Here is a 12,465-nt window from a genome sequence, read left to right on the forward strand (position 1 = left end):
TTTGTGACTGTGAGTGTTTTCCTCGTCTCTGAGTCACTTTCTGTCTGTAACTGAGTTCATCTGATTTAATTTTAAGCCCCACATATAAGCGATGTCATCCGATGTCTGTCTTTCTCTGACTTTGCGCTTAGCATGACCACCCATAGTTGATGTAGGGCACAGGGAACTACATTTGATGTCCTGGGGTAAATTAATGCAATTCGAAGGAAAACTTTCCATTCTCGGGGAAAATAAATGTGGTGAGCTCTTGGCATTTCCTCTCGTATGCGTTCTGAAAATAAAGTGTGGGTTTCAGCCGTGTGGCGTGCAGCGTGAGCTGCTGGTGCCTCCACGCGGTCTGAGGAGCTCAGGTGATGGAGTATATCAACGGGAAGTTGAATTTTCTCAACCATGGCTCTGCCTGAGCGGAGGCTGCATACCCCGTCAGAGTGATCAAGGCTGACTCGTCTTTGGAAACTAGTGACATATTTTATTGGTATCACAACTATAGGATCATTATAAAATCACACAAAGTGGCAATATTGCGCAGGAAATAGTCATTTCTTAAGAAAATAATTTAATTTTCAGCACTCAACAGAAGCTCCACTCAGCTGCTATACATGTATCTTCTGGCGATGCTCTGACTGTCCATGAATGCGGGGTCCACCGAGGCCACCTTGGCAGCCATGAAGGAGTGGATGCAGTGCAGGACCGCCGTCAGATCCTGAAACTCCAGCTCCTGCCAGAAAAGCGCAACGTGCTTACACACTGAGTATCAGAACTGCACAGTACAGAACACTTACAGGCTCTGCGTTCTTAGGACCACTAGCAGCTGCTGCTGCTGCTGCTGCTGCTAAGTCACTTCAGTCGTGTCCGACTCTGTGCGACCCCACAGACGGCAGCCCACCAGGCTCCCCCGTCCCTGGGATTCTCCAGGCAAGAACACTGGAGTGGGTTGCCATTTCCTTCTCCAATGTGTGAAAGTGAAAAGTGAAAGTGAACTCGCTTAGTCGCGTCCGACTCTTCGAGGCCCCATGGACTGCAGCCTACCAGGCTCCTCCGTCCATGGGATTTTCTAGGCAACAGTACTGGAGTGGCTTGCCATTGCCTTCTCCGACTAGCAGCTGACTCAAGCACAGATACTCAAGAAGCAAGAAAGGCTGCTATCAGCACGAAAGTGCGGGCTTTCTGGGGGTTTTGTGCACAGACATCCTGACTGACGGGTTGAATTCCTGATCTCCGGTAACTAACGTGGGCTGGCACTCAGGTCCTCGGTGCAGAACCCTGAGTCCATCTGTGCTGGGTCCTCCGCCCTCCACAAAGCCTGGTGCTCACGGCGGTCCCTGCCTGGATGTCCCACAGCCGGGCTCACCGTGTCACAATTTAGGAGACGGAGTCTGGCTTCACCTGCACGTGTGTGAACACATGTGCACAAATGCGCCCCCTACAGGCGTGCACATACCTGCGTGTGTGTGCGTGTGTGTCTGCTGCTTCTGCGGTCAGGGAGCTCCCAGCAGGCAGCTGGCAGCCGGGCGCACGAGTGTCTGGTTCAGCCCTGCTCTAACCCCGCCGCCCAGGTAGTCTCCTCAGGAATTCATTTATCCTAAGGACCTAGATTTTTATTAAACTCCTTTAACATTTCATTGTGGCTGAAATACTGAGTTTAAATATGATCGCAGCTTGGTCTAATTACCAACTTTGAATGTTTTAACACCTTGATCTTTTCCTTAATTAGGTAAAACGCTCAGGAAGCCAAGCGGGTCTGCACGGAGCTGTCAGACTACAAAGAACGAGGTTCCTGAACTTGAGGAAACAGTCCTTCTCTCACGAGCCTCACTCTCGGGAATGCCGCGTCTCTCACAAGGGTGACACTTTCAATCAGCGTTTGAGTGTGAGCGTCGCCTGCGCGGCCTCCATAAGTCTCCTCTGGAAATCACACTTCTTCACGGCGCCATCCGCATTCCCCTCTCACAGCGCACGCGGCAGATGTTCGTCAGAGACTGTGAGACACTGGAGGGGCTTCTGACGACCAGCGGCCGTCCCGGGCTGTCAGCCTTCCCTGAGTGTAAGCGAATGGCCCGACGCCCGAGGGGGATTCTACAGTCTACCATCATTTAAGAGAAGAGTTTCCACTCAGCTGTAGCAATTCACATTTTTTTGTTGTTCAGTCACTCAGTTGTGTCCAATTCTTTGTGACCCCGTGGACTGAAGCACATCAGGCCTCTCTGTCCATCACCAACTCCCAGAGCTTGCTCAAACTCATGTCCATTGAGTCGGTGATGCCATCCAGCCATCTCATCCTCTGGCGTCCCCTTCTCCTCCTGCCTTCACTCTTTCCCAGCATCAGGGTCTTTTCCAATGAGTCAGTTCAATCAGGTGGCCAAAGTAGTGGAGCTTCAGCTTCAGCATCAGGCTTCCCAATGAATATTCAGGACTGATTTCCTTTAAGATTGACTGGTTTGATCTCCTTGCAGTCTAAGGGACTGTCAAGAGTCTTCTCCAGCACCACAGTTCAAAAGTGTGAATTTTTCAGCGCTTAACCTTCTTTATGGTTCAAATCTCATATCTGTACATGACTACTGGAAAAACCATAGCTTTGACTAGACAGACCATTGTTGACAAAGTGATGTCTTTGCTTTTTAATGTGCTGTCTAGGTTGGTCACAGCTTTTCTTCCAAGGAGCAAGCGTCTTTTAATTTCATAGCTATAGTCACTGTCCACAGTGAATACAAATTGTATCTCAAAGGAAGCCTTAACCACTGTTCTTCCCAAAGAATTCAATGTGGAGATTGAGCAAATCCTCTGAAAATGCCCCAAACAAATACAACTAAAAGTGACACTCACCAGGAATAACCGTGCACGGAACAGTTTCCTAGGTCTTGTTCTCGGGGAACTCAGATCAGGGCACAACCACTTTCTGGTTCTCGTAATATGACGGCTCACATGTCTGGGGTGGAGACAGGCCCGCCAGGGGTCAGGTGCGGGTCTTGCACTCAGGGGCTTCGTGCCCCAGGCGGAGCTGTGCTGCGAGCCGCAGCGTCACCGGGGGCTATGGTGTAAGCACTCCCAAACCGCTGACAACGGGCTGGCAGAGCTCAGAAAACTCCCCGAGTGGCTCCGTGTGGGGAGGTGTGGCAACGTGGGCCAGGTCCGCGCGGCTGGGCGGAGGCAGCAGGGCTTCCCTGCACACCTGCAGCAGGCCTGCGTCCAGCGCCAGAGGCGGTGGGGGAAGCAGGGCGTCCAGCGCCCGGTCAGCGCCAGGCCTCTTCCACCCAGCAGTTGACAGAGCACCCTCAGGGTGGCCAGGGCTGGGTCCCCAGGCCGGGTGATGCTGGGCTCTGACCTGGATGTGGGTGGGTGCACCTCACCTCTCTCCACGTAACTTGTAAGTTATGTCCAGATCCTTTGAATTTACAAAGCAGTGTGTCCTTAATATCACAGACAAGTCATCACAGAATGCAGTCTGTGCAACTCTTCCCTTAAATATTGACTTCTCCTGTATCCATTGATTTCCTGCTAATATTTACTAAGAAACTTGTGCTTTTCAGTGGAATCAAGTAATGGGTTTCAGTGACTACAGTTTTAGGATATTAAGGCCTCTAGCAGGAGACACACCCTGGGTTCCCATGACACCCTGGCTGACCCCGAGGAGGGCTCGCACTTGCGTTCTGGTGATTCCACAGGCCAGGGAAATGGCATGCCCAGCCCTGGACTCCCTGCGCCGTGGACAAGTCCCTACCTTCATCTCGATCTGCTTGGTGTCCAGACCCTGAAAGAGCAGCTTCACCCGAGCTTTCCCGTCATCGGAAGACCCCTTCAGCTGGGAGAACTTAAACCTCCAGAGCACGCGCTGCAAAGGAAGGCGGTCCTGAGCGCTTCAGACACAGGAGCTCGCCCACTCAGTGAGCCCCAGTCGGCGCTGTTAAATGGCCCGCTTAAGTCAGTGCAGAGGCCTGCTCAGTCACCTGTGTCACTGGGCAAACTGCTCTGGAACTTCACTTGGTGCTGGGTCAGATTTGACTATGAATAGGAAAAGCTCAGTGGTGGTAACTTTCTAGGAACCACCCACAGAATTATTATCCACACAGAATCATAAGTGACTGCTAGAACGTATAGACAAGGCAGTGCAAACCCCCCACTTATCATTTAAAGGGTCCACAATGGTCCTTAAAAAGAAGTCCCTGTTATTTGCTGGGTGGACGTTAAGATCACACCGAATTGCTCCTGTACACTGGTGTGGTGTCAGCCCTGCCCGGCTCTGGACCTGTAAGGTGCTGGGACCATGAGCTCTCAGAGAGCGGATCACCACGGAGGAGCCTTGCAGAGGACACAGCCATAAGGGCTGGTGGTGCGCACCCGGGACAGGCGTCACAGCCCTGAAATGGAACACACGCTCCGCCCACCGGCAGCTCCCCTGGCTGCTCCGCACGTACCTTGGTCTTGCTGTGGAAACAGGTGAATCCGAGAGCAAAGTCCACCGTGAAGCACAGAGTGTCTCCTTGCCCGCTGCACAGATACGTTTTGGACTAGAAAAAAGGATTAATTGTGAGAAAACATCTTTTTAAAATGGTGCTTAACATTAATTGGGTGGTTACAATATCCTCTGCAGAAGGAAATGGCAGCCCACTCCAGTATCCTTGCCTGGAAAATCTCAGGGACAGAGGAGCCTGGTGGGAGGCAGTCTGTGGGGTCGCCAAGAGTCAGGCACGACTGAGTGATGGACACTTACACTTACTTACAACATTCTCCCCCATCAGAACCTGCTTGTAGAAAACTGAAGCGCACGGAGGTCCCTGAGACACGGCTCTCACACTGCACCTCCCGCGCTGGTCTGCCGGCAGGTACAGAAGCTGCACCATCAGCAGAGGTGCTGGTCTCAGCAAAGCAGAGCCCGAGGGAGTCCTCCGGAGACACCCTAACCGCAGATCATAGCTCCCCATGATGCCACCCGTCCCCGACACATGAATGAGCGTGCACGCTTTGCTCCTGCAAGCTACCTCGGGACAGGCCAGCCTACAAGAGCGTCCGGAGACATGAGACCCGGCTGCTCTCGGGAGGCGTTCCGAGGGGTCTGACCCAGAACAAGAGCAAAGGACAGAAGCAGCAGACACTGCACCGAGCTCTGCACCTGGGGCTGCGGGAGGGAGGCTGCTGTGAGGGCGGGGCAGCCCGGACGGGTTCGGGGTTTGCCAGGATCAGGCCATCGGTGCACACAGCTCCTAGCAGTGCCGGCTGACTGTGACCACCAGAGGCGTGGTCGGTGCTCCAAGAGCTGCTATTCTGTCCGATTCTCAGCTAAGCGCACGGATCCTGGCACAGCAGTGGTGACACCAGGCGCCCCAGACCCACAAGGAGCTAAGGGTGAGCCCTCCAGCCCCCGGGGGAGGCACGCCTTCCAGTTCTGTTTCAGGAGACAGTTCCCCCCGTTGTGACATTTCCGGGCTACATTTCCTGTGTCCTTACATAACACCTCTGGGGAATCAGGTCAACACCGAGGGATACTTGAGCCAACTTGCTGAGGAGGACGCTCCCTATGAAAGGATGAGGTAAGGTTCCCCAGGCAAGCTTCTGCCCCTGTAGCGAAACGGCTCCTGGAAGACAATGTTACCGGGGGGCCCAGGGCGGGACCCCCTGTGTGAGGGCACCGTGCTGGCCGGGGACATGCTGGCCGGGGACATGCTGACCTGCTCCCTCTGAGGCGGGGCTGATAACTGGGAGGAAGCCAGGGTTGGACCCACCTGCTGACCCTGGGGCATCTCCAGGGAGGCTGGGGGCAGCTGGTGGTTGCCCTGGGGGTGTGGGTGGTGCAGCACCCGTGTGGAAGCGGATTCTGGTGCGGGGACACAGTGGCTGACAAGGGCCATTGTGGGGTCCTCCCCGGAGTCTGTGAGCATGGGCTCAGCTCCCCCACCAGCCCTGGGACCCCAGGCTGAGCAGTCGATCACGAGAGGACTCGGGCCAGCCACCAGAAGGCCAGCCCAAGCACGGCCCCCCAAAGGACCCAGCGTCACCAGCTGGACCAGCCCTGGGCCCCTCACACTCCACGGTTAGCTGCATCAGGATGCAGCCTCACCGCCAGCATCGAGCGAACTCCACACGGGCGGGGCCTGGCAGCGGCGGGGCCAGGGACCAGCCATCCCCAGTGCGCCCACCGCAGGCAGCCCTGTCTGCACGGAGGCACCCATCCTCGCACGTGGGGCCCCGCTGGAGCACACGGCTCCGGTGTCCAGGGGGCTTTGTGCCGCTGGAGCCGCGGGACATCTCCAAGACTGGGAGAAGTAACCAGCCCACCCAAGACACAGACACAGGGAAGCAATGAGGGAGCAAAGCAATGTTTGCCCAGTGACGGAGCAAGACGGTCCCGAGAAGAACTAAGCAAAGTGGAGACACGAAATTCACCGAACAGAGTTCAAGGTGACGACCGGAGCGATGCTGAGAGAACATGGGGAGGAGAACGAACCCAGGGAGAGGGTTAACAGAGTCAGGAAGCATAAAGAAGAGCAAAGAGAACTGAAAGGTTAAAAATGCAGCAGGAGGGGTCAACAGCAGCCTGGATGATACACAGGAGCGGAGCAGGACACTGGAAGACAGAGTAGTGGAAACCATCCCGCTGAATAGAAAAGAAGAATCCTAAAATGAGGACAGTTTAAGAGAGCTCTGGGACAACCTAAGGTGATTATTTTTCACATGATAAGGTCTTAGGAGGCGACTGCTCCATCCACACACACCTCAGTCTGTGTGATTTACCTCCTGAACCGAGGAGGGAGAAACAGCCCAAACACTCGAGCTGGGTCACGCTCCTTGTTGGGTCAGTGAGTCTGAGGAAGGGCCATCAAGTGCTTGAAGAAATGCCAAGCGTCCAGTGCCTTCTAAGTAAGCATGGGTGATGAGCAGGCTCCAGGGACCGAGCCGCGCCCTCAGTGAGGGGCTTCCCTTAGCTGGCATCCAGGCCCTGTTCTCATGCTGAACACTGGAGTGAACGAGATGAAAACGCCCTACCTCACTTCCCTCCATGACCTCCCACGGCGGCTCCCGACACGCTGGACCCGGGGACCTGGGCAGGGTCCGCCCGGCTTCTGCAGACGTGTGATTCCCAGAACGACCACCACACACTGGCTCTGATTCAGGTCGCTCAGAGACAAGCAGGCCTCTTACCCCTGTCCTCTGCACGGCCCAGAAGGTGGCTCTCTGGAAGGACAGCTCCCAGGTGGCCAGCTCGCTGCCCAGCTCCACGCTGAACACGTGGCTCCCACCGTGGCCCACGAGGATGCTGAAGCAGAAGGGTCTGTGGTCTCCGCTGTCAAGGCTGGCTTGCACCCAGCAGTCGTCTGGGAGCCAGAGCTGAAACGGATGGGGGTGATGCCAGTTAGAGGGGGATGGCCCCCAGGACCAGCCTGGGCCGCGCTCCACAGGGGAGCGCCCATGGCAGAAGGCCCCCCGACACCGCTGCGGCGGAGACAAGCCTGTAAGGTGATTTCGTGCACCAGCCGCGTCCTACTCCCCACGCGCTGCAGGCGCCTTTCACCCACATGATCAGCGACCACAGTTTCTGTCGCCACGACTAGCTTGCAGGACAAAGATAAAAGTCACGAAGCGCTGAAGTTTATCCCCAAACCAGCAAACGCTGAATTCAATGAGGCCCCCCAGCTGCGCCCCCAGGCCATGACCTCAGACGGGGCTGCACAGAAAACTACGTGCAGGAGATAGTATATCAGGTCGTGAGCCAAGAAGAGCAAACCGTCGCTCACAGACCTGACTTCCCAGAAACTCTGTCCACAGCTACCGACCTTGAGTGTCAGGACCGACCACCAAGGACAGAAGGAAGGACTCTCAGCAAGTCTTTGTGGGGAAACTGCAGCTGTGCTCTTGCTACACTGGGTGTGGTGTAGGGGCTTGTGCATTTCAGTAGAATAAAAACAGGCTTTGGGGCCAGACAGACAACACTTGGCACCCTCCCGGCCAATTGCCAGCTGTTGACCTTGAGATTTTACTCCTCCCTGAGCCTCCCTCTTGAGCCGCAAGTCCTGGGCTGATTAAGGGATAGCAAGAATGAGGCTGTGGCCCCTGCACCCTCACCACGCGGCTCACGTTCCGTTTACGCCGAGCGCACCGGCCGTCAGGCAGGGTTGAGGGGCACAGACTGAACCTGCGCGTCCAACATGCAGCAAATGGGCTCCTCAGAGCATCAGCGGCGACGCAAGCCAGCACCGCGCTTCCAGCCACCCACCCCGGGGCGCCGCTGCCAGACCCTGAGGAGAGAGGCCAGCACCGCGCTTCCAGCCACCCACCCCGGGGCGCCACTGCCAGACCCTGAGGAGAGAGGCCAGCACCGCGCTTCCAGCCACCCACCCCGGGGCGCCGCTGCCAGACCCTGAGGAGAGAGGCCAGCATCATGCTTCCAGCCACCCACCCCGGGGCGCCGCTGCCAGACCCTGAGGAGAGAGGCCAGCACCGCGCTTCCAGCCACCCACCCCGGGGCGCCGCTGCCAGACCCTGAGGAGAGAGGCCACCGAACGGTCACTCTTTGGAGAACAAAATGCAAAGACTATTTTAAAAATCACCCGACTGGAGAAGGAAAAGGCAACCCACTCCAGTATCCTTGCCTGGGAAATCCCATGGACAGAGGAGCCTGGTGGACTACAGTCCATGGGGTGGCAGAGTCAGACACAGCTTAGTGACTAAACAACAGCAACAACAACTCAGACACACAGGACTCGCAAGGCCCCGGCACCAGGCCTGTAACTTTCGTCTTCCGTCTCCATGGCGCTTTCATTTGTGCCGTGGGAGCTTTATCGTTGGAGCTGGATGCTGCATTTGTGCAAAACCCTTGTTTGGATTGTGTAAATGTGAAAAATACGAAAACAATTGTCAAAAGAAAAATTAATCTGCAATCCCAAGCTGAAGATAATCTGGAAAATTAGTACATTCATCATGCAAAGTGAAATATGTCTGACCGCCTTAAAAAAAATTACCTGGATTTTTCCTGCTTCTATTTATTTTAAAATATATAGCAGCCATATAAGAAATTTAAAAGACAGATAATTCCATTATGACTACCTTTTGTCATCTAATTTGTTTTTATGGCCCCTTCAGGCAATGTCTCCAGACTCAAAATCACTGGTAGCTCAGATGGTAAAGCATCTGCCTGCAATGCGGAAGACCCAGGTTCGATCCCTGGGTTGGGAAGACCCCCTGGCAGAGGAAATGGTATCACACTCCAGTGTTTTTGCCTGTAAATCCCATGGACAGAGGAGCCTGGCCGGCTACAGTCCATGGGGTCGCAAAATAGACACATTGAGCAGGCACACACACACACACACCACATACACAACCACACACACACACACACACCATTCACACCACACACCACACAGACCAGACACACCACACACACATACAAACACACCACACCACACACACACACACACCAGACACACCCAAACCCCAGACACACCAGACACACACACACCACACCAGACACACACACCACACACACCAGACACCCACACCACACACACACCACACACACCCAAACCACATACACACCAGACACACCAGACACACACACACCACACCACACCACACACACCACATACACCAGACACCCACACCACACACACACCACATACACCACACCAGACACACACACCAGACACACCAGACACCCACACCACACACATACACACCACAGACACACACCATACACACCCAAACCACATACACACCAGACACACCAGACACACACACACCACACCACACCACACACACCAGACACACCAGACACCCACACCACACACATACACACCACACACATCACACACGGTTGATTTACAATGCTGTATTAGTTTCCGGTGTACTTTTGTACACACGGGTGTGTGCTCAGTTGCCAAGTCGAGTCCGACTCCATGTGACCTCACGGACGGCGGCGCTCCGGGCTCCCCTGTCCGTCACGGTTCCGGAGTTTGCTCAAGTCCGCGTCTCTGAGCTGTGGGACCGTCTCACCCTTCGCCTCCTCTTCCTCCGTTAGCTGCATTCCCTCCCAGAATCAGGCTCTTTCCCAGTGAGTCAGCCCTTTGCATCAGGTGGCCAAGGTATTGGAGCTTCAGCTTCAGCACCAGTCCTTCCAATGAATATTCAGGGTTGATTTATACATGTATCTATTATTTTTCAGATCATTTTTCCATCTAGGCTGTTACAGAATATGAAGCAGAGTTCCCTGCCCTACACAATGCGTCCCTGTTGGTTATCAGAATGCAAACAGCCCACACTCTCTGCCCCAGAAACCCCACCGCTGTACATTTTTCTTGGTTATATACTTGCACATGTGTAAAATGATTTATTACAGTGTTTGTAATTTCAGAATAGGGAACAAATTAAATATTCCTTGATAAGGGCTTGGGGAAATAAAGTATGATATATTCATGGAATTAAATACTAGTCAGTGGTATTAAGTGAAGTTGCTCAGTCCTGTCTGACCCTTTGCGACCCCATGGACTGTAGCCTGCCACGCTCTTCCATTCACGGGATTTTCCAGGCAAGAGTATGGAGTGGGTTGCCATTTCCTTCTCCAGAGGAGCTTCCCGACACAGGGATCAAACCCGGGTCTCCCACACTGTAGGCAGATGCTTTCTGAATTTAACACTTTTGCTGTAATCATCCTCTTGGCTAACTGCATGTTCAGTTCCTTCATAGCATATGTACTGATTAAACATTTTCTCAATCTTTCTGAAAAAAATACGCTGGATAAAATAGAAGAGGCTCTATAGTTTATTAATGAAGCTCACATATAAAATATGATGGTTTTTGAAGACATTCCAATACCAAATGTGTCTCAGATGTATGCTGTGCTAAGTCGCTTCAGTCATGTCCAGTGCTTTGCGACCCCACGGACGGTAGCCCACCAGACTCCTCTGTCCACAGGATTCTCCAGGTAAGAAGACTGGAGTGGGTTGCCATTTCCTTCTCCACCTTTAAGTGTATGGAAAGCCATACAAACAAGTTGTAAATATAAAAAGGCCAGAATGAAATAATGCAGAGTCTACATAAAACAGACTTGAAAGCACCTCTCTGACTTTCTCTTGTGGGATTTTGATGAACGGCGGTGGGACGAACCTGCGCGCTCATGTCATCTGACTGCTCCGGCAGCGGTAAACCTCTCTCCCTTTTCAACCACAAAGGGACAGCTGTTAACACGGGCACGTCTGGTGTGCAAAGAATGCTTAAACTTACCCTGTGAACTTTAAAGAGAACCTCACAGAGGTGGTAGGTTTTCTCTGCTCGGACCCAATCCAATGTGCTCACCTGAAAGAAGCACAGACAGACACGTGAATCTTCAGCGTTTTCACCCAAAGTAAGGGGGGCAGTGCGCGGTGACGGAGGTGTCCATTACCCCACTGTGGGACTCGCTGGACGAGGTACGCGGACATCAGACGGTCACACTGTACACTCCACACGTACCACACTTTTCTCAACTGTACCTCAATAAAACTGGAAAAAGGGTCTTAAAGTATACATGTAACTAGATAAATGATGCTTTCAGTATGAGAATTTACAACAGAAAGTGAGTCAATGTGTCTTTTCCTTAATTAAACCCTAAACAGGAGCAGGACTGTTGGAAAACCGGACTACACACCGTGGTGGACTCTGACGAGCAACTGTGTGTTCCTGCCCTTGGAGTCTTGGCGTGAGGTTCAATGTTTACAGACATGATTGATTCAAGAACCTGGTGATGGAGGAACTTACCTTTACACGCAGTTGGGCATCACTTTAGGAATTCTTTTTAGATGCTCTCACCTTAAGTAAAGGACCAACTCTGGGTTACATTTAGAGACTCTAGGGCATGCTGGGTTTCCCAGGTGAGCACCTCCTCACTCTGCCACGGGCCTGAGCTGTCTGCTAAGGTCCTGCTCGCTGTGGGTCTGCAGTGGCCACCTGTGGTTGGAGGTGTCTCTTCTATCCAATTTTTCTTGCTGACAGGCAGCCTCCTGTCCCCCGCACCCGGGAAAGACCCCTCTCCACGCCCGGCTCCCGTGATCCTGGCAGGTGCAGGCTCAGCCCCAGTGGCAGTGCCCTCGGATGTCAATCTGGGCACCTCACCCTCTGGGCCACGGTGACTGTTCCAAGGAGAACGCGCTCCTACCAGGGAGGTACCTGAGGCTGAGAAGAGGCTCAGGCTTCCGGGTGGAACCGTTTCTTCCCTGGACTTGAAGAGAAGTGCCTCCGCCCTGGAAGCCGTGTGGGGACCCCGTGGCGACGGTCACTGATGTACCCGCGATGGTCATCAGCTGGGACACTGCCCACTGAGGCAGGACGATGAGAAGGGGGTGGGGCCTGACGCTATTAGCTCACTTTCCTGCAAACCTCACAAAGTCTATTCATCGATCCTCAAAAGCGGGCCTCTTCCTTGCCCTCTGTCTTGACCATGTTCTACTTTATCTGAACACATCTCACCTGAAATGGAATTGAAACTGTAGACGCTCAGATGTA

The 12,465-nt window shown here is 53.7% G+C and overlaps 1 protein-coding gene across 1 annotated transcript in view; it reads right to left on the reverse strand.

Moving 5' to 3' along the window:
* Nucleotides 1-293: 293 nt before the first annotated feature.
* The window catches only part of SNTG2 (syntrophin gamma 2), a 77,585-nt gene continuing 65,413 nt past the window's right edge, over nt 294-12,465 (reverse strand). Inside the window, exons 14-18 of the mRNA XM_088837793.1 lie at nt 11,209-11,280; nt 7,135-7,320; nt 4,413-4,505; nt 3,719-3,829; nt 294-718 (exon numbers count right to left, since the gene is read on the reverse strand). Of these exons, the coding sequence (XP_088693919.1) occupies nt 587-718; nt 3,719-3,829; nt 4,413-4,505; nt 7,135-7,320; nt 11,209-11,280 (594 nt within the window). The 3' untranslated portion in view covers nt 294-586. The remainder of the gene's footprint in view (nt 719-3,718; nt 3,830-4,412; nt 4,506-7,134; nt 7,321-11,208; nt 11,281-12,465) is intronic.

The sequence above is a fragment of the Moschus berezovskii genome, chromosome 7, assembly GCF_049115385.1.
Source record: "Moschus berezovskii isolate FMDL1 chromosome 7, NW_MosBer_1.0, whole genome shotgun sequence".
NCBI classification, from domain to species: Eukaryota; Metazoa; Chordata; class Mammalia; order Artiodactyla; family Moschidae; genus Moschus; species Moschus berezovskii.